The sequence below is a fragment of the Ctenocephalides felis genome, unplaced genomic scaffold (assembly GCF_003426905.1).
Source record: "Ctenocephalides felis isolate EL2017-DRISC unplaced genomic scaffold, ASM342690v1 CF-g0.4_SCAFFOLD_03572, whole genome shotgun sequence".
NCBI classification, from domain to species: Eukaryota; Metazoa; Arthropoda; class Insecta; order Siphonaptera; family Pulicidae; genus Ctenocephalides; species Ctenocephalides felis.
Genome location: NW_020539726.1, coordinates 29,497,073 through 29,519,456, shown reverse-complemented (window position 1 = coordinate 29,519,456; position 22,384 = coordinate 29,497,073). Strand labels below are relative to the sequence as shown.

Here is a 22,384-nt window from a genome sequence, read left to right as displayed (position 1 = left end):
GGCAACCAGGTTGTCTCATTATTTCTAATATCTAATGATTGGTAATTTGTTTATAATGTATAGTTCATAATTTATACACTTGTGTCATACTGATTTTTCATTAAACCAGAGTTTAAAAGTTATTAGAAATAAATAGTATTTAATTACTAAATACGGTGCTCCCAAAAAGTGTTCCAATTTAATACTACCCCAAGAAAGACTCAGTTAACTGTTTCTATTTATAATATAAACAAATATATAGATATTTTTATTTCTTGAATGAATGTACAAGTTCAAATTGATATAAAGAACACACACACTACTAAGCTTCAGTATAAAACTATTATCATCAAATCGCATTTAATTAGATATCAGACTGAAACATACATCATACGTCCACTTGTCGACGAGAAGCTAACAAGGGTCATTGGTGAATTATTTAATCAATTTTAAAAATATTTAAATAAATAAACCAAAATAAAATAAAATACGTAATAATACTAAATATTTTGAATGATCGATATTATTTTATTGATCATTCAGTAATAAGAGTAAAAGTGCTTATAAATAGTGAAGTGAGCATTTTGCTTCAAACGATCAAGAGCAGGTTGTGTACAGTTATCTACATTTTAGTGTTCATAATTATTAATAGTTTTAGTAATTATTAATTTTGTAAACTTTAGTCATATTTATCACATATGAAAAAGTTTAATTACTGAGGAGTGCTATACTTGGATTAATTCTGCTTTGGACAATCAAGAGCAGGTTGTTTATAATTATCTATTTCATAGTTATAGTCATTCAAATAACTATTGGTTTCACATAAAATTGGTTTTGTAAACTTTTCTCATTATCATTTTACATGATAATAATTTAGTTGTCGAACAAAGTTATATTTGAAACCATTTTTCCAAGGGCAGGTTGTTTATAATTATTGTTTATAATTTTTAAATTTTAAGAAATGACTACTGGAGCTACCCGTGAAGGATATTCCTTCAGAAATGTTAAGATCAAGACAACAGAAAGTTGGTTAAATCTTCAGAAATCAGAAAGTGGAGCTGATGATCTTTGGAGAATACATGACAATTTATATGATCTATCAGAATGGATCGAAAAACATCCCGGTGGAAAAGATTGGCTTCTAATAACCAGGGTTAGAAAACAGAGTAATTGATATTAATAAATATTTAAGGTACTTGGCAACGACTATTATATATACCATTCTAGAAGTTCATATTTATATTGTAAGTGGTAACGAAACCATTTATTACAAAATAGTGTTCTCTGATAAAAAGGTGCAAATTTAGGATTGTATGTGTTTTTTTCAATTTTTGTCATGCAAAATGATATATAGATAATTCCTTCCCCTGATTTGTAAATTTTTGACACTCAAAATATTTTGTCACCCATATCATAAATCAGTGGCTTTTATAAATTAATTATCACTAAATTTTTCAAGAGTTAATATGAAGTAAAAATATATGAATATTATATATATATATATATATATATATATATATTCAATTGTTTCAATGTATAAACTATTCAGTTATTTGCATTCTTACCACGACAATGCTATATTCTGACCTTTGCCATGATGTCTTTGGAACTTGCCATGACTTGTTCGAATAATCTTTGTCATATGATTGATTTTATATTGCTATTTGCATTCATTAAATTTTCTCTATTCACGTATTATTCAATTATATTTCATGTTCAACTCGTTACAAATGCAGTTTTACCGGCTTTTTTAAAATTATGCTTTTTGTAGTTTGCACATTGCCCCGAATCTTATTGATGGATTAGCATATTTTATAATATCGTTACCATAATAAATAATGATCATGTAATTATATTTTTATAAATAGACAATATTATTACTCTTCTTATGATTTAGTAAGATGGTGTTAGTATAATTTCATAATTTTTCCATTGAAGAATTATGCAAAAGTGCAAGCATAATTTATCAGTTTATTTGTGTCTGTCTCTATTTATGAGTCAGATTATTTTGCATATATTTTTATGCATTAATTAATTGCTAATTTAAATGCTCTATGTACTATTTTTAGTACAAATTTTTTTTGTAGATGTAGATGTAGATTTCTATTGAATAATCTAAAATTCTGACATTCTGAAAATTCTCTTGGTCATGAAGAATAAAATTCCACATTTGTTCAAATTGTTATAAGTTATCGATCAAATACAAAATGTGCAAAAATTGTAAAAATCTCTTAAAAAAAACTAGAGATTTAGGGTGTGAATTTATAATCATAAATAAACCCATTTGAATAAGTGATATAATATTAAAAAAATACAAAAGCATATTTTTTATTAAAGGGAATGGATATTACGGAAGCATTCGAAGCCCACCACATATCAGACAAAGCAGAAAAAATGCTACCAAAATTTTTTTGTACGAAAAGTCAACACCCCCAGAAGATCACTATTAACTTTCTCCGAAGATGGGTTCTACAAAACTTTAAAAAGAAAAGTTAGCGCCAAACTACAAACTGTACCAAAACAAGAATCTGTTAAGACTAAATTTATTCTAGACACTCTTCTAACAGTCACTTTTTTGGCTGCTATTTTAGCTGTTTATAACAGATTTGCTGTGATATTAGCTGGTACAACTTTGACCTGGACTTGCGTGGCTGCTCATAATTTTTTTCATCAAAAAGATAACTGGAGAATGTACACTTTTAATTTATCGTTCATGAACTACAGGTAATAAAAAAATAATAAATTCGTTTAATCAATTTTTATTAAAGTTTAGACCGGGACTTCAGGAGTAAAAAAGTCCTCCATCAATATTTCAAAAAACAAATAAATTTTAAGGATACTATTTTAAAGTAGGGGGCAAAACCAGCCATGGTCTCAAATCAGTTGAGTTAACTTTTCTCGTTGTGAGAACATAATACAAATATCTTCGTCTCAAGATAATTTCATATTTATCAATTTGTCATAGAGAAACGACCGTTGTTCCCAACAATTTTAATATATCGAGATTACGTTCTATGCAAGTTGACCTTTGTGACCTTAAAAGAATTATATACTACTGGTTTTGTAAATCAACATAAATATTTTCATATAGAAATCCTAGTTTAGTAGCTCGTTTTTAATAACTGATTGAGTTTCAAAACACATGATAATTCACCAATTATTAACTAATTATTTTTTCGAATATTGTACTCCAATTTAACTAGGTTTTATTAACACTTTGCAAAAACTTCCCAAAGCTAGTGAATTAACTGACTTCGCATGCATTATCGCATCATTTATATCCAAATACACTCATCGACATAGAATGTGCAATGGCAGAACCTTTTCTGATTTGGTACCCTGAAGAAAAAGGCATTAGGAAATATATATCTGTTGCAATATCTCCTTTTATTTATTCAGGCATCTATTTTTCCCAACTGGGCCTAAGGTAATGGTATTGAAGTTAATTTGATTAAGCACGATATCAAGCAGTACAATATTAAATATCCGCTTACGGTTATAGATCTTAAATATAAACTCAGTTGAAAATTGCCTTTTGTGAGCATTTATGTAACACATCATGACAACGTTATTAAATAATAAAACATAAAAAATAAGAGTGGTTGGCCATTGGGTTGCTCTCGGAAAAAATAGATTAGAAAATTAGATTTGAAATTATTAGATGCATTATACTCATAGAACATATAGTTCTGGTCACCGTTGAAAAAAATATAAAAATATCTCCTTTTATTTATTCAGGCATCTTTTTTTCCCAACTGGGCCTAAGGTAATGGTATTGAAGTTAATTTGATTAAGCACGATATCAAGCAGTACAATATTAAATATCCGCTTACGGTTATAGATCTTAAATATAAACTCAGTTGAAAATTGCCTTTTGTGAGCATTTATGTAACACATCATGACAACGTTATTAAATAATAAAACATAAAAAATAAGAGTGGTTGGCCATTGGGTTGCTCTCGGAAAAAATAGATTAGAAAATTAGATTTGAAATTATTAGATGCATTATACTCATAGAACATATAGTTCTGGTCACCGTTGAAAAAAATATAAAAATCTTTCTGGCATGCTTTCGCAAATATATTGAAGCTACCATTGCAACAAAATGATATTTAGGAATATTTATATCCTTGAAGCTCCTTTGTTTTTATCATAGACGTCTTCAAAATCAATTATTTACAATTCTCTCATGAACAAGGCAAAGTAAAATCATTTCATTTCATAAAAATATTTTTTCTCTGACTTATTTCGAGACGTATTTCTCTTTCTTAAAAATGCATTAGATTAATTGATGGAAATTCATGTTTTGGCAATTTAATTTTTTTTCTAGTCATTTAAACAATGTAGCCTTAAATCTATATTATACGTAATTATTGAATTACATAATTATATTTAAACTTTGAATCAAAAAAATTATTTGCATGTCCTATGCATTTTGAATCTACTTTTCATTTCCTCGATATCAATTTTTTTAGGGTTGGAACGGCATAGATTCAATTTCTATTCAAATTCTAATTTTACAAAAATTTTAAATTATTTAATTTCAGTTTTAATTTCACAATCCGTATCTTCTAAATATTTTATTCAATTAAATTTTATTTAAATTCAGATTATTCTCAATGAGCAAGCAAATGCGCATTGCAACTCCGATCTGGGAAGAATTGATACCATTAAGTTTACCACTTTTGATGTTAATTGTAACTAAAGAAAGTGTTTTGGGCGTTCTAAGCACTTGGATATTGATTATAATTTGCTCAAGTTTTATTTTTGGAGTTATCGGAATTAATGCTGCTCATCATCATCCTAGAATCTACCATCATGGGGATAAACCAAGGTAATTGTAAAAATCTATTAATCTGAAGATCTATTAATTTGCTCAATTCATTTGAACTTTTAAATATTTTCCAAAATTTTAGAAGTCGACTTGCATAAATATTACGATATTTATTTAATTTTTGAATTAGTTTAAATTTAATTTCTGGTTTTAGGTGTCAATAAATTTTTTTACCAATTAATATCTTTATCCCTTATAAGTACTATAAGAAAGAACTTTTGGATTATAAACCCACGAATAATAAAATTCAATCGATCAAATGCTGATCCTCAAAAGTACTTTTTTTTTAAATACTATTAATGAATATTGCAATTTATTTTCCAGAGACAATTTAGATTTCGGTATCTATCAACTGGACGCAGTGATGGATAGAACAGATATAACTGGTTCAATATTTTTGGTATTAACAATTTTGGAGACCATGGACTACATCATTTATTTCCAACCATTGATCATGCCTATCTTCCACATTTGTACCCAGTTCTGGACGAAGTTTGTAAAGAGTTCAAAATAAAGTTAAGATTTACGACTCAATGGGATTTAATAAAAGGACAATTTAGGCAGTTACTTAATACAACGCCAAATCCAAAGAGCCCCGGGTTGTGAATTTTTTTTATCTTGTTAATAGTTTTAATATTATGAGAGGGGATTTAAAATATGTATATAGTATATGAAAAAAATGTATTTGTAATTTTTTGTACTTATTATTATATTTTTACGGCTGCCATAGAATAGACCAATAATACGCAGGGCTATTTTATGTAGCGCTAGTCATACAAAATGGTACTAAATACTGTCAAAATGACATGTATTTGCTAGTATATTTTCTTTCAGAATAGGCTCCTAAATACATGTTGATATGTAAGAAAATGATTTGGAATATGTAAAATTGAGCATGAAATGCTTGGGTAAATATATCGCAGACAAATGCAATTGTAATGGACACCTGTGGATAGAAATAATCGATCGATGTATCATATCTTGAATAAAAACACTATTGTATCATAACGATATTAACTTGTTTATTGTTGCCTTATGAAGCCATGTATACAACTTAAGTCACACATACAATAGATAACAATGCACAGAACAATTACTGTATAAATCGCGTGGTGTTTTGCTCTAGCGCTCTTTTGGGGCTGTTGTAAGTTACGTGTCTCTAAATTTTGCACTAGACCATTTTATAAATAAATTCTAGTTTTTTTCACCAGGCGATTCACACAGTAACAGTGCTATTCAAACTTTTGAGTATTGGCAACATTCGGAATATTATATTAAATACATTAAATTAAATTTTCACATTTGTATAATAATTCGACAGAAAAAAAGTAATTACAAAATAATGAAAGTATATCTAGGTAAGCTTAGATGTGATGCTGTTGATATTTTTAATTGACAGGCGACGTTTGATGTTATTGGGTCGATGAAAATATGTAATAATGTGCTTAGGACTGTACAGTTGTTTAGTATTAGTATACAAATGTACATTACTAAGCACAATTGAACGAGCTGATATTTTTTTACTTTTAAATAATTTTTAAAAAATATTAATGTTTACTGTACAAGGCAGCCACGTTCGCTTTTTTAAAATTAATTATAAATAATTTAGAACTCGCTGTCAGGGTTCAAGTCGAACCTAGGCGGGAAAGCCATTCCGTCAAATTGTGGGCGAGCTGCTGTTCTTGCGGGCTGAAAGAAAATTTCACAGGCTTACACAACAGTCAAAAGTAAAGTAATTTTTGTTGGGGGCATGTGAGACGGATTCAGATTATAATGTGATCGTGCATTGTGCGATATATGATTCATTGTAAGAGAGAGATGGGGTTTGATTTTGTATCAAAATTCTCAAAAAGTTGAGAATTTTGAATGTGGGCACGTTATATCGTGCTTTACACAGGGGCTTATATTGTTTTGACTTACTGCTGAGAGATAATCCAATGGGAGCTAACGGCCTCCAACGGGCTATAAAATAGATCCCAATATAAAAAGCCGTTATGCCATGACTAAGTAATAAATTTAGAACTTACCACTGGGCTGCCACCTCGTGCCATGGATCCACCACGTCCCTTCGCGCGGAATTTGCTGACGGCCTGTTCAGCCAAGTCAGCGCGTTCTTCAGCCTCTTCCAATTCTTGTTGAGCCTTGCGGAATTTGGCAAGATTGAGGGCGGCGATTTCTTCGGCTTCTTCGATCTGCCTCTTGTATGTCTTGATCTTTTGTTGTAATTTGTCTACAAGGTCTTGCATACGTTCGTGGTTCTTGCGGTCTTCTTCAGCTTGGAAGCTAAGTTCCTTAATGCGACGTTCAGATTTGCGCAAGTTCTTTTGAGCATCGGCGTGCCTCCTTTGTTCACCGTCTAATTCATTCTCCAATTCGCGTACGCGTTGTTCCAACTTGGCAATAGCCTTCTTGCCTCCCTTAAGGGCGTTGGCTTCAGCTTCATCCAAACGGACTTGCAATTCCTTAATTTGTGTTTCAAGACCCTTTCTGAGTTTCTCTTGGGTTTGGGCATGGTCTTGTTCAGCGCGGAGTTCATCAGCCAACCTAGCTGCGTCAACCATGGCCTTCTTGGCTTTTTCTTCTGAGTTCTTGGCTTCATTGAGAAGTTCGTCTAAGTCAGAATGCAAGGTTTGCAATTCGGATTCCAATTTCCTCTTGGCAGCAGATACTGAAGCGTTTTGTGCGGAAAGTTCGTTCAATTGCTCGTGAGCATCTCCCAATTCTTGTTCGGCTTGGCGGCGGCCTCTGTCGGCTTGCTCCAATAAGGTACGGGATTCTTCCAATTCGTTTTGGAGAGCATTGGCACGGCGTTCAGAAATGCCAAGTTGTTCACGGGCATCATCACGTGCACGTTGTTCTTCCTCAAGGGCGGTTTGTACATCCTTAAGTTGTTGTTGGTAACGCTTGATGTTCTTCTGGGCCTCGGCGTTAGCCTAAAATATTAAAAATATTGGTTTCAATATGTTCAATTATAATATTATTCATAATTAATGAATATATTCTTTACCTTGTTAGCATGGTCCAGAGCAATTTCAAGCTCGTTGATGTCGGCTTCCAACTTCTTCTTCATGCGTAAAGCCTCAGCCTTGCCCTTGGCTTCGGCTTCAAGAGAGGCTTGCATGGAGTCAAGTGCACGTTGGTGGTTCTTGCGGGTGTTTTCGAATTCTTCTTCCTTCTCTTGGATGCGGCGATCGATTTCTTGACGAACTTGAGACAATTCCAATTGGGATCGGAGTACTTTGTTTTCTTCTTGTTCCAAAGCGGCTTCAGCTTCTTCCAAAGCAGCTTGTAATTCGTCTTTTTCGGCTTCCAAGCGTTTGCGTGCCTTTTCGATTTCATGGATGTTGCGGCCACCTTCACCAATTTGGTCAAGGAGATCTTTCACTTCATCAGCAAGGTTCTTGTTTTCACGGCGAACAGCTTCAAGTTGTTCTTGACCTTCCTCGTATGCTCCCTTAAGGCGGAACAATTCGGTGGAGTAGTTGCGGCATTCCTTCTGACTGGCATCAAGTTCAGCAGCCAAGTCATCAACCTTGAGTTTCCATTCTCCAATGATTTTGTCGAATGCTTTCTGTTTCTTTTCGGCGGCGTTGGCAATAGCGTTGGCACGGTCGACTTCAATTTGTAAGTCTTCGACTTCAGTGGCCAAACGTTGTTTAGTCTTCTCAAGGGAGATGCATTTCTGGTTAAGAGATTCAATGGTCTCTTCAGCTTCAGCAAGACGGGCTTGCAATTTACGTTTAGCTTCTTCGAGTTCTTCAGAGCGGGCGACTCCTTCAGATTCGTATTTGGAGCGCCACAATTGAGCTTCGGCGTTAGCCTTGCTGAGTTGGCGTTGCAAATCGGCCTTGCCTTCAGCTTCCTCTTCAACTTGTTCGCGGACGGTGTCGAGGTCGTGTTCCAAGTTACGGAATTTGCCCAAAAGTGTAGCACGTTCGCGGCTTTCTTCATCAGCCAAGCGTTTGGTGTCTTCCAATTGGGTGGTCAATGACACCTTGATCTTAGATAATTGTGAAACTTGTGATTCGGCTTCTTCCAATTGGCGCAAGAGGTCGGAGTTTTCAATGGACAACTTCTTCTTGGCGGAGTCGAAGTCGTTGAGGGTGCGGTTGGTTTCATCCAATTTGCCTTGTACTTCGTTGAGGCTGTGTTGCAATTGCTTGGCAATCTTTTCTTGTGCGGCCTAATAAATGCAATATTATGAATATTGTGCTATGTTCTAGTAATATTTACATAAACTACTTGTTAGTTTCTTTTAAGAATGTTATTTACACGAATGGATAACGACACAAATAGTTAAGATGAGTTATTTATTAAGGATGCGGACATATTTATCAAGTGAGTCTATTGAAATAATTTTAATGTGATAGTTGTTAACTGTGCTGTGATAATATTGTGCTTTATTTAGTTTGTGTTATATGTGAAGTGATTAAATATTGTACTGAGCCATGTTATGATATGCGAAGCTGTAATGTTTGTTGTTTTGTGTACCTTCTCGTTAGCAAGGTGGTCAACTCCGGAGCGAAGTTCATTCAATTCACCGAAGTATTGGGCCTTCTCCTTCTCAGCCCTATATGAAGGAATAGGTTTGAAAATATAGTGTGATCATAACAGTGTTTTATGTGGCGTGTAATATTGTATATATATAATATAATAAACATGTCTCGAAGTTGCAGTTCATCCTAGTGGATCAGGAACCTTGGAAAGGCAACAACACAAAAATATTTAGGGTATCATGCTTTTAAACAGCAGTACCCATTTACCTTATCCCTGGCTAAACCATCAACAGCTGAGCGCATATTATTGAGTTCATTCTGCATGGAGGAGCGATCATGTTCCGCTCTAAATTGAATTTATATTAAACATTTCATAAAGATAGATAATATACACATATATAAAATAAAATAATCTTGCTTAAATAGTAATAAAATCGATCAGTTTCAATAAAAAGTTATTGCATAATGAAAATCTATAAGATTTGCTGATTAGCAATTCCGTATTAGATTTTAAATGCTTTTATGAAAATAATTATCTATGAACTTACTTGGCCTTAAGTTTGTTCAATTGGTCGACTTGTTCACCCATTTCAGCAACGGCGTCATTGTGCTTCTTGCGGAGGTTGGCGAGGGTTCCTTCATGTTGGATGTTGGCTTCTTCGAGGTCACGGCGGAGTTTGCTGAGTTCGGCTTCACGTTTCTTGTTCAATTCGATTTGAGCGGATGTGGCACCACCGGCTTCTTCCAAACGCTCACCCAATTCTTCCAATTCACGAGCCAAGTCAGAACGTTGTTTCTCAGCCTTAGCACGAGCTTGACGTTCGGCTTCGACTTCTTCTTCGAGTTCTTCAATGCGGGCTTGGAGTTCCTTGATTTGTTTCTGGAGTTTGCCAACGAGAGATTGTTCGTCTTCCAATTTAGCGGTGAGAGATGAGATTTCCTTGTCCTTGCGTTGGATGGTTTGTTCGAGTTCCTTCTTGTTGCGTTCCAAATCAGCGACGGCTTCCTGGGTCAGTTTCAAGTCTCCTTCAACCTTCCTCCTGGACTTTTCTACATCACCGCGCAATTTCTTCTCGCGTTCCAAAGAGTCTTCCAATTCGTCAAGGGTTTGTTCCAATTTAGCCTTAACTTTGTTAAGGTGGTTGACCTTGTCTTCAGAGGCTTGGAGTTCTTCAGCGGTCTTCTGGTTGTTTTCACCTTGCATTTTCTTTTCCTTGTTCAATTTGTTGATGAGTTCATCTTGGTGGGCAATTTCGTCATTCAAGCTGCGGATTTGGTGATCTTTGGTAGCTTTGTCTTGTTCGGCCTTTTGTACGCTGAGTTCCAAGTCTTCAATGTCTTTCTTCATTCCAGAGATTTCTTGTTCCAATTTCTTCTTGGATTGGAACAATTGGTTTCTGGCATCTTCCTCTTGGTTCAAACGTTCTTGGGTTTCCTGTAATTTAGCAAATTAAAAAAAATAACAGATAGATAATATAACATTGACTAATCAAAAATAATTTCTAAATATTTGATAATTATCTGATATCCAATTAATAATAATATGGATATATTTGTACTATTCCGACCTGAATATATACATTTAATTAGTAATATATTTAGAATAATAATGCTTGCATTGTGATTCCTTACTGGATAAGATTTGGCAATTATTCAAAATTTTAATCTGATAAGTCCATTCATTTAAGTAGCATTGCATTATGATAGTCATTACGTTAATTAGAAGTAAGATCATTGGCACAAAACAAGTAATATAATCATGCATGCATCTTAGTTATTAATGTGCGATAGAAAATCTGGAGCGCGATATGACGCACATAACTAAAAAACTTACACACGCACAAAATCCAGAAGATATTTTTGAACTATCATCACCCACTAATATTTGGTCGCAAACATACTTAGGCACCGCCCGCGCACTATTTTATGATAAATATATTCAGGTTAAATATACTCGGGAAATCATGTTAAACGTTTTAAATGATTGCTCCGCGTGTCTTATTATAGATTTTGTTATGGCATATCTATACCAGGTGGCAATTCAGTTTAGTAAACTAGCCACTTAAAAACTTTGAGGTAAATATTTGGCATATCTCCAGAAATAAATATGCTGCAAATCAAATTGAAAGTGTTTATAAAATCAGTGTGATTCACAATCCAAAATATTGGAAATTGTATAAATTCGGTAAGCGTATCGATTACATACCGGAGAAAAATGCATATCAATTTGATTAAAAATTTGTTACTTACACGGAGTTGGTTATCCAAATCATTCTTCTGGGCGGTGAGTTTAGCTGTCTTTTCTTGGAATTCAGAAAGGGATCCCTTCTCTCCTTCTAAGCTAGCCAACAATTCGGTCTTTTCGGCCAAAAGTTTGCTGTTGAGTTGTTCCAATTCCTTTCTGAGCTTCTCTTCCTTTTCAAAGGCTTCTTGGGCCTTTGCTGCCTTCTCTTCCAATTTCTGCAATTTCATTAAACCATTTGTTACAGCAGGACATTCAAAGTCGACATCCATCGCGATTGATTTCACTTCAATATTTTTATGAACACAAAAATATGAATGCTAATTGTAATTGCATACAATCGCTACAATAGTATACTACTGTCCCGTTGTAGTATATCTATTAAGCGTCGCGAAAGGGGAAGAATCCCGAATATTCGAAGTGACTAAGTCACCAGTTGAACACAAACTGGATATATTCCACAAGTTATGATTGAAAAATGAATTTAATATTCGTGGGCCGTCCCCACTTTAGCGATCAAAGTTTTCATATCTTAAGTCATCCAGTCAGGATTGAAGATGGTAGTAGGGGAAAATATGATATTAATAAGAAGGCACGTACAGCATTACTCAAAATTAAATAGCAGCTGTTGAGTATCAAAAATAGTACGCGAATATGAAATATGCATGTTATACGATAAGTTATGACGATTTCGTAACTTTGTTACAACTAATAATTTTTCAAAATTAGAACTCTATTTTTAAATATCAAACATAATTCGAAAGGACACAGAGTAAAAATAAAAAGAAATTATTAAAAAATAGTTTGGTTTGGATTTCAGATGAGCAGCATCTATTTTGAACTTGTGTTCCAGTGACACTTGATACGCATATCATATGAATATCATACTAAACAAGAAGGTGAATGATACCGGCGCGGAGGCAAAAGTAAAAGTTAAGGTAATATAATTATAAAATCGAACTCATATTTCCAAAAATATTATATCGTAAATCATATGAAATCAAGTTGAAATTTAGCATTAAATAGATATAAATAATTTTCACTTACGGCGATCTCGTCCTCGATACGGGTGACGTTGAGGAGGGGCTTGACCTTCTGCCACATCTTCCACCATGGCCAGGTGCGCAATTGCAAGTATTTGCGCAAGTTCCTTTGTACAACTTGGAGGGCAACTCTATTAGAGAAAAAATATAAAGCATTAGTATCTGCACTCGTTCTAAAAACTAAAGAGTGACGATGAATGACATAGTGCTTCTAGAGACAGTTGCATATTTTCAAAAGTGTGGTGTTCAGTTTGAAGCATTATTTAGAAAAGATTATGTGTTATGAAAAATGACTATATTGAAGTAAGGTAGACCGGTGCAAAATAGCCCGCAAATAAAAAGGTCTATGTTGACTGTCCACTGAAGTGATTGCCACTTGGACAATTTCAAAAATAGTGAAAAAGACATATTTCTATAACTGAGAATTTCACTGTTATGTGTTACTTATGTGTTGTGATGTAGTTTATTGATTAAGACAGTATAATTACTGAAAGTTAAATCGGACTTTTGTGATTCGCCCTAAGTAACAATGCTATCTACTATCTATTATGGGGCTGGTCAATATAGATTATACTGAAATAGTATAAAAATCAATTCCAAAACTGAACCAACTAGTGCAATCTAAGAGTGTTGGCTTGTTGATATATATCATAAAATCTTCATACCAAATATTTTATTTCTATTACCTTTGTTCTTGGAGCTTGGCGTATTCCTTACGGGCCAAGTAACCACGAATCCAGGCTTGCATCCAGGTGATGATCTTGCCAAGACGGTCGTCACGCAATTCTTCCATCTGACCCAAGACTCCGGCACGGAAGAATACCTATATGTTGCATAAATTATTTTAAACCCCCGAAAAAATTGCATATGACAGCTTCATGCAATTTTTATGGAAACACACAGATGTCACATAAAGGTTATGGAAAACAGATTTGTTGTAGAAGCAAACTTGATTCAATTATTTACTAACAAGAAATTACAAGTTGTTGAAACATATAAAAGTAGTAGACCAGATGATTAGATAAAGATAGTGTGAAGAGAATTTTGTAAATATGACAATCATCGTAGATTTTATCATGCTTATTTACAGAAAAATAATTTTCATAAATGTACATTAAATTTTTTTTTATCATGCTTCATGAAAGATAATGTTTACAAGATAATGTATAAGTTGTGTAATACATGTTTTTCTTTATTTACAGATACATGCAACATTTGGCATCAGCAGTAATGGCTGAGCTGACCTTTGTTTTACCAAGTCTGAATTGGTCACTTGGCAAATCAATATGCTGGATGATTACTTCAGTTGCTTTTTCAGGTTTAATAGGCTCTTTCACTAGGTGAGGGCACAGAATTTTGTAACTGTGTTCAAAGAGGATCACAAAAAACAATTGTTAAATGTTAAATTATAAAACAAGATTGGATTATCAAAAATGAATACACGTTAAAATCTAACTAACTTATGATCTAAAAACATGAAAACTAAATTATATACATGTTGTTATTGAATCAATAGTTGTTATCCAAATTGTTCCGTAGCTCGGATGGTGATGGTGTTAATGTTTTTTAAGGCACACAAACTTGTGATTTCTCTGTCTCGGAAATCACTTAGTAAAACAAATTCAAATCTTTAAAACTGATACAAAGTTATATATATTTTTTATCAAATTTTCACGATGTATCAGTTTTTAATGAATGGAAATTTTTCAAAATAGGGTTCATGCCTTGGTGTGACCCAATCGGTACAATTCTGTGTCTAAGCCTGTTGCGTCCAAGATGGCTTCGGCGCATTTCTTAGGATCCGTTTGTTTAGCAACTTCGGCAGGGTTCAGGATTTTGTAACTGGATTCACAAGATATGAGGGTAACACATGTTTCATACAAAATAACAATACCAGGGTAACGGACTTACATATGGGCTTATGACTAAATCTTAAGACAATATCGGTAGGGGCGGTTGGTAAGGAGATACAAGTATAATTTGGTAAACATGATATTAAAATAATATTTAAAACAAAGTATTACTTTCTAGTCTTTGAGTCAATATTAGTTTAATATCATGTTTAAGTACTAACTTTTTTTCATAAAAGTATAGAATATTTGACATGCATCAGGGTAAAATCGGGCACCTGTGTGTAAGGCTAAAATCGTGTTCATCATCCCCATATAGGGGTAGATTATATTATTCCTTTAAAATTTTCAGGCATCTGTGTATAAGGGTAAAATCGTGTCCATCATCCCCATATAGGGGTAGATTATATTATTCCTTTAATATTTTCACACACTTAATTTCTCCTCGTGTGTGTATTTGGGGGTCAAACAAAACTATGATACTGTATACTGAATAAAAAAATCTGATGGTTGGACGTATGAACATGCTGAAATAGAGACGATTCAAAGGAAAAGTCTCTCTTGCCTTAGTGTGTCCAATACGATAAAGATCAGGGTCTAAATTCACAGATTCAAGACATTTAGCTGCGGCGTTTTTGGGGTCTTTCTCAGCTTGCATGATGGCAGGAGCCAAAATCATATAACTATATTATAAAAATATTTTGTTTATCGCAAAGTTTAATAAATGAGATAAAAATATTTATTGTATGGGTGGAAAAAGTCGTAACTACAGTCAAACTTGGGCATGGGCATTATAAACCCTTAATATTGCACAAAAATGATGTAAAAAAATAAAGTGAAAATATTGAAGATTTTGATATATGTAATTATTGCCCAGAGGTTCACAAATAATCTATTGTTATATTATCCTTTAGGGTGGTCCTTAATATGGACATTTTCGAATTTCCTTGCTCCCAAGTGCTCAAATGGTTTTAAATTGATAAAAAACAATTCTCTGAAAGTTACAGCTCTTAATATTAACTTTTAAATAGTGCGCAATTCAATCAAACTTCGTATGGAAAAAGCATGCAAAAAAGTTGAAAATTAAAAAAAAAAATAGGTACAACTAGCGATAGCGATAAATGAATTAAAAGTGTCATTTTTTATTGAAAATTTGACGCTCTGCAAAATTTATGAAAATTTTTTCATGCTATCTCCATACATAACTTCGATTGAATTGCGTTCTATCTAAAAGACAATATTAAGAGCTAAAACTTTCAGAGAATTGTCTTTTATCAATTTGGAACTATTTGAGACCTTTGGGAGCAAGGAAATTCGAAAATGTCCATATTAAGGTCTACCCTAATGTCTTTATATTGCACAAAAATTATTAAGGAAAGTAAAGTGAAAATATTGAAGATTTTGATATTTGTAATTATTGCCCAGATGTTCACATATGATCTATTAATACCAAATTTCTATTTATATTTACCGTAATTACTACCCCTGTCCTTCACTAATACTAAATTTTAATGATGTTCGAAAAAAATCGTTAAAAAAATCGTTATAACTGCCTAACATAATCATGGACGTAGTAAACGCATCCACACAATTTAACAAAAAAATTTTAGATAAATATAAAATAATAAGATTTTTTTATATGATATGATTTTCCTGAGATTCACATTCAATCCATGGTTATTAAATTCCTATTCAAAAATTTAATGTAATTACGAATTGCATAACTCACTATCATTTTTACTTGTACTTATGATTTACTAAAACTAATTTTTATTAATTTTTGAAAAAAGAAATCGTAAAAATTCGTCTAAATATTATTTAAAAAAAGATTTTAGAAAAGTAAAGTGAAAATTTTTAAGATTTTCATACAAAAAAATTTGGCCCTGGAGTTCACATTTAATATTGAAACTAAATTCTTTTTAAGTAATTTAAAGTATTTTCTAATTATATTCCTACAAATAATATCTGTTATACTTAAGATTACTAATACTAAATTTTAATAAATATTGATAACTTAATTCAAATTTTTTTAACTCAATAAATGCGTTCTAAATACTCTTTAAATGCTGAATTAGATTATTTATATATTATGTAAATTAAATTATCTAAACTTTTTAAAATTTCTAAAAAAAGTTCAATTTGATTAATTTACAATAGAATTAAATAACTAAATTAAATTAAATTAATAAATTTAAATAATTTTTAATTAAGTCTCTATTTGCTATTGATTATACTGAAATGATGGCTCAAAAACAAAAATTAAATCTCTGATTCAATTATAGTTGTCTTATTGAAATTAAATTTCGCCTAATCAAAAATCCTAAATCGGCAATTATTCAAAAAAATTTTTTTTGAATAACAAGATTTTTTTTATTAAAAAAAATTTAAACTTACCGAAGTTTGAAGTCAGGGTATACCATACGATTGGGGAAACCTTTACGGCAAATACGGATACCTTCAAGCACACCGTTACAGGTGAGCTGGTGCATAACCAAGTGAGAGTCAATGAGACCTAAGAGGAAAAAAATTACGTAAGTTTTTGCAAATTTTCAAACCAAAAATGGATATTTTGTTATCAACTTACCGGCTTGTTTCAATTCGTTGGGAATGATACAACGCACGAAGTGAGGTTGAGTTGAACGCAAGGTGGTCATCAAGTTGTTCAATTGTTCCTAAATAGATAGTAATAATATTTAAGTACATTATACTGGTTTCTAAGTTATGCATTTTTTAGGAAAATAACACACTTGGTTATAAAAATCACACCATGCTGTTGATGGTTTTAGTAGTCGACGTATGAGGTAAATTTTTGGTTAGTATTGCTTGTAGTGTGCTGAGCAATATTTTTGAGGAGGTTTTTTGATGTCGATGTCGATGTTTATATTTAATACCCTTGATGTAATATTTTCAGGGCGAACTGCTGTGGTGGAGTAGTCTGAGTTGTAATGAGTTTTTGACTACACGAGAAGTATTTGTTTAGTAACTAATAAAAAATTTAGAAAAATTAAGTTTGTTGATAAATTTGGATCTGGAAATCCTAGTAGTTCAAAAATGTAAAAAATTTTCAAGTGTTAATAATTTTGTTTGTTCAAAATTTGGAAAAATTAGTTGTATTGTTGACACCAGTCGACAATGTGGCATGCTGAATCTGCTCATAGTTTTCATTCAATTTACCAGACAAATAAGATTTGCATCACAGTTTTGTCTGCTAATTTGTGCATTAAACTATGACCAGACTACAAGCATGTCCGTTCCCATCAAAGTGTTATTAATTAGGGTTATGCATGACATTATCGTTATCAAAGATTTCATCACATCTATGTCAAAACCGAATTTGCTTTCTGAAATTTCCAAATTCAGGAAGTAAATTTTGTCTTCCTGTTTGGAACAAACCTTGTATGAAGAAGATACGGTAGCAAAACCACCACCCTTCTTGCCACGACCTCCTGTGGATTCAAATCGAAAGCGAAATATGAGCGTTAGACACATAAAGCACGTACACATTTATATAAACCGTGTAGAATTGAGACATGATAATAGTGCAAATAGTGATTAAAAATAATAAAACGTGTATTTTTACCATCGCAATAAAGACTAAGCGTGACCTGACAATCATAGACAACATATAAAGGATTTTGGAGGCAAGAGTAGAACCAAATCATAATGCTATTATCTATAGAAGACATGGATGACATTTTCAATATTTTTTTAAATTTTCTTAACTCTTGATCAGGGAAGTGGTAAGGATAGACATTTATAGATTTTTGGAAAAGAGCCTTGATACATTCAGTATTCAGTGCATAATAAGTTCAGGCATTTGCAGTTACAAGGCAGGACAAGGGTTGCATGATGGGTGTAGTTACCCTGTAGAGTGAGGACACAGTCTGGAAGGCGGAACCCTTCACACGCTTGCCACCTAGTCATCAATTATAATTTAATAATCAAAATAATTATGAAAATTCTAAATACCGTGAATTGTAATAATATTCAACTTGTTGGCACTAGATATGTTTGATAGAATTTGACAACCAAACAATCTACTAAAATTTTTTTAACTTATCAATAATTTGTTGTAACTGTGATTATTCATCAATAAGTAAAAAATTCGACGCATACTATTATTTAAATCTTCGAAAAATGATGTAACCTAGCACCAAATCAAATAACTTTAAGTGCTATGTAATATAGAAGTGGATATGATAATTCAAGTGTATATTGCTTTGTAAAATAAAATAATAACAATTAAAATCATTTATGAGCCTGCTGGTCCCAATAGATTCGCATAACATACCCTTTCCTCCAGCTGGGTCAGCACCACCAGACTGTCCTGGATGGTCAGCAAAGATTTCGACGAGCAATTTGTTCTGGGATTTCTTGAATTGATCGACAACAGTGTCGTTCAAGGGATCCTTGTTCTTCTCAAGCCATCCAGTAATGTTGTAACCGACCTATGGTAATAAACTCATATTACTTCAAAATTTTTTACAAGTTTTAATCTATTTTCTTACTACGATACTTACATTACCAGCGTAGTGACCAATGGCGAAGTGGGCAGCGATTTGACCTGGCTTTGGTGGTTTGGGTTTCAAGTAAGGAGCAGATTTACCCAAGTGGTTGTTGTTCAATTTTTCTTCGAAGGTCTTGTCAGTAGCCTTGGGGAACATAGATTCTTCTTCAAGGATGGACAAGATACCCATGGGCTGTGGAAATTAGAAAACCGCATATGTTAGACAAATGTGGTAAATTGTAAACTGAAACGTGTAACACATAGAAGAGACAGAAAAAACAAGTACTTTGAAAAAATATATTGAAGTTGTAGGAAGTTATATATTTCATTTATTACACATATGAACTTACCTGGAGTATAAAAAACGTGCACAGTACGTTTTGTTAGATTAATACGGGCATCTACGATTAGGGTTCAATTCTATAATTTTTGTTCTACTTTAATTTATTATAATTTAGATAAAATTATTTCGCCATTCACAAATTTTAAAATTTTACATTTCAACTACAAAGATCTACAGCGATTTCTAATATCATCCAATTTCTATCCCAAATACCTTCTCAATAAGATCAATAGTTGCTTGTAGATCCATTCCAAAATCAATAAATTGCCATAAAATACCTTCTCTAGTATATTCTTCTTGTTCGATAACGAACATGTAGTGATTAAAATATTGTTGAAGTTTTTCATTGGTAAAATTGACACAAAGTTGATTGAACCCATTCGTCTGCCACCCACACAGAAAAGACAAAAAGTACAAACACAACATAAAACATTAGGAAACATAAATAGTAAAAGTTAGTAAGTGAACATCAGAAGAAGTTGTTAAAAATATTGAAATAGAGATAAAACATCATTAATTACATAAATTTAACATAAAGCTTATTTTGCTCATAACTGCTCTTTGTTATGGTAGGTCCAGTAAATCGTAATATAGAAGTAGTGTTGATAAAAAAATTGGTAATTTTACTATCAAATCTGATTTTTTTATTACGATTTGCTGGATTTAAGCGAAGCATTGGGCGCCCGATTCTTACGGGTATTGTTCCCAATACCTTTTCAATAAGGTCAATACACATTTGGAGATCCATGCCAAAATCAATGAAAGTCCATTCAATGCCCTCTCTTTGGTATTCTTCTTGTTCAAGTACGAACATGTGGTGATTGAAGAATTGTTGGAGCTTTTCATTGGTGAAGTTGATACATAGTTGTTCAAATCCGTTGAACTAAATTGGATTGAACAAACCAAATTATGTGGATATGTTAATAAAATAGGTAAATTTGCGTTAAGTAATAATATTAGATAGCATGGTTATATTATCTATAACATAATGTTGAGGTAGTCTTCGAGGGATTTAGTACCCTTTTTCTAGAATGTCCTGGAAACAAGATACCTTCTCAATTTAGTCTATATAAATGAGAAGATATTTTCAACATTAGGATGTGATTGTTCATTACAAATGTTAAATATTTTTACTGTAATAAACAACCATCTTCAGGATTTCAATTATCAAGATGTATGACAAAATTGCAACACTGGTTGCAATAATGCGGGGCTTCTATCCCGTTTCAACACCGATTAAATCAGCATCAGTCGACACAAAACGTAGATTTTTTTTCACCATGATTTGGATCTATTACCTTTTCAATCAAATCAATACAAGCTAACAGATCCATTCCAAAATCAATGAAGGCCCAGTCAATGCCTTCACGTTTGTATTCTTCTTGTTCAAGAACGAACATGTGATGGTTGAAGAATTGTTGCAATTTTTCGTTGGTGAAATTGATACAAAGTTGTTCGAAACCGTTGTACTATACATGCCATGGAGGAGACAGAAAATAGGACATTAACATAATGGTAACATAAATGGGGTATCACATCTAGATAAAAAATCAAAACATTATCAACTCAAATTGAGTTGACATTGTTTTGACTCCAATAACAATACATAAACATGTTGACCATTTGGTTCATTTTGGACCATTTGGTCAGAACGCCATTCAGGGAGACGCCACAGATGCTGAGAATAAAGAATATGAATTTTAGTCACATGAGACTGACACGATTTTTGACCAGGCTGACTTTTTCACAAAGGGCCCAATCCTGGGAGCAAGGGTAGACATCACATAGTGATGTTTACCTTCTCAATAAGATCGATACAGGCTAACAGATCCATTCCGAAATCAATGAAGGCCCAGTCAATACCTTCTTTCTTGTACTCTTCTTGTTCAAGTACGAACATGTGATGGTTGAAGAATTGTTGCAATTTTTCGTTGGTGAAGTTGATACAAAGTTGCTCGAAACCGTTGTACTACATTGCAGGTAAATTGTAATATTTGATACATAAATGGGGAGAAGTAGAAATCTTTTAACAAATATAAAAGACTTATTTGTGCATAACCAAAATATGGAATGTATCAGCTTTAATTTGAATAAATTTGGTTCAACTAAATTTATAATCTCATAGTATGGATGAGATACTTCACGATTTTCGAAAAATAATTATTTATTTTTCCTGAATTCCATATTAAGGGTATAATATTTACAATAATTAGAATTTTTTTTCATACAATATGCTACATTTTATTTGTGTAGCTCAGTGATGGCAAGGGTAGCATCAATTGTATATTTGTTAAAAGATATCCCAACACTCTATAATATGAATAATAATATAAAAAAAAATGGTGGCTGCAATAAAAAATATTAGTGGTTTGACAAAATTACATTATATATGAAAGTTTCAGGAATTATAACATTGTGGTTGTAATAGTTAGATATTTTCCAAACCAATATTTTAGAAAACCGGTTTTCGAATATTATTGTTTCAAAAAACCGGTTTTAACCGGTTTCGCGTTTTTATGAAAAAAACTAGTTAAAAAAAATTGACCAAAAAATTAACTTTAATTATAATTAGTTAATATTTGTTAACTATACTATTACGATATATACTATGCGATACTATTTTAAAGTAGAGGGCAAATAAGTATAACCAACCATCGTTTTATCAGTATCAGAAGAGAACGTCCACATTATCAATTTAGTGACAAAAGTATTTTTTTGGTATTAGATTTTTTCGTTTTGAGCAGTATTATTTAGTTGATCATAGTTACACTACATATTAGGGTGTAAATATTTTTATAATAGTCAAATTAAGGACGACTATCGATTTGCAATCAATCCAAAGAAAATTTATTATCAATTTTTCAAGTGTTATTTACACATTGAAACCGGTATATTCTACTAAAACCAGTTTTGGAATTTCTCAGTATTTTCCTAGAAACTAATTAAAAACCGTTTTTTTTAAATTGAAATAATTAAAATAAAATGTAAAATTAATTTTTATACGAAAGACGACTATCGATTTGCAAGAGCGTTTTCATCAATCTGAAACATTTGGATACATTTTTCATTATTTTCAGTATTATTTTTATA

General features: G+C 32.3%; 1 protein-coding gene and 1 pseudogene across 26 annotated transcripts in view; one reads left to right on the top strand and one right to left on the bottom strand.

Moving 5' to 3' along the window:
- Nucleotides 1-692: 692 nt before the first annotated feature.
- On the top strand, nucleotides 693-5,627 carry LOC113388354 (annotated as a pseudogene).
- Nucleotides 5,628-5,815: 188 nt separating this feature from the next.
- LOC113387957 (myosin heavy chain, muscle-like) overlaps nucleotides 5,816-22,384 on the bottom strand; it is a 29,198-nt gene continuing 12,629 nt past the window's right edge. For 3 of the 26 annotated variants that reach the window (XM_026625361.1, XM_026625358.1, XM_026625365.1), the window contains 15 exons: nucleotides 21,093-21,263; nucleotides 18,965-19,144; nucleotides 18,736-18,892; nucleotides 17,838-17,890; nucleotides 17,029-17,116; nucleotides 16,839-16,956; nucleotides 15,010-15,127; nucleotides 13,281-13,417; nucleotides 12,599-12,725; nucleotides 11,560-11,769; nucleotides 9,858-10,744; nucleotides 9,577-9,655; nucleotides 7,821-8,996; nucleotides 6,841-7,746; nucleotides 5,816-6,502 (listed from right to left, as the gene is read on the bottom strand). In XM_026625361.1, the coding sequence (XP_026481146.1) occupies nucleotides 6,419-6,502; nucleotides 6,841-7,746; nucleotides 7,821-8,996; nucleotides 9,577-9,655; nucleotides 9,858-10,744; nucleotides 11,560-11,769; nucleotides 12,599-12,725; nucleotides 13,281-13,417; nucleotides 15,010-15,127; nucleotides 16,839-16,956; nucleotides 17,029-17,116; nucleotides 17,838-17,890; nucleotides 18,736-18,892; nucleotides 18,965-19,144; nucleotides 21,093-21,263 (4,491 nt within the window). In that variant the 3' untranslated portion in view covers nucleotides 5,816-6,418. Of the gene's footprint in view, nucleotides 6,503-6,840; nucleotides 7,747-7,820; nucleotides 8,997-9,304; nucleotides 9,384-9,576; nucleotides 9,656-9,857; nucleotides 10,745-11,559; nucleotides 11,770-12,598; nucleotides 12,726-13,280; nucleotides 13,418-13,838; nucleotides 13,957-14,318; nucleotides 14,437-15,009; nucleotides 15,128-16,838; nucleotides 16,957-17,028; nucleotides 17,117-17,837; nucleotides 17,891-18,307; nucleotides 18,361-18,735; nucleotides 18,893-18,964; nucleotides 19,145-20,006; nucleotides 20,178-20,592; nucleotides 20,764-21,092; nucleotides 21,264-22,384 lie in introns of all 26 variants that reach the window. The other 23 variants (XM_026625367.1, XM_026625366.1, XM_026625347.1 and 20 more) reach the window with 16 other exon arrangements.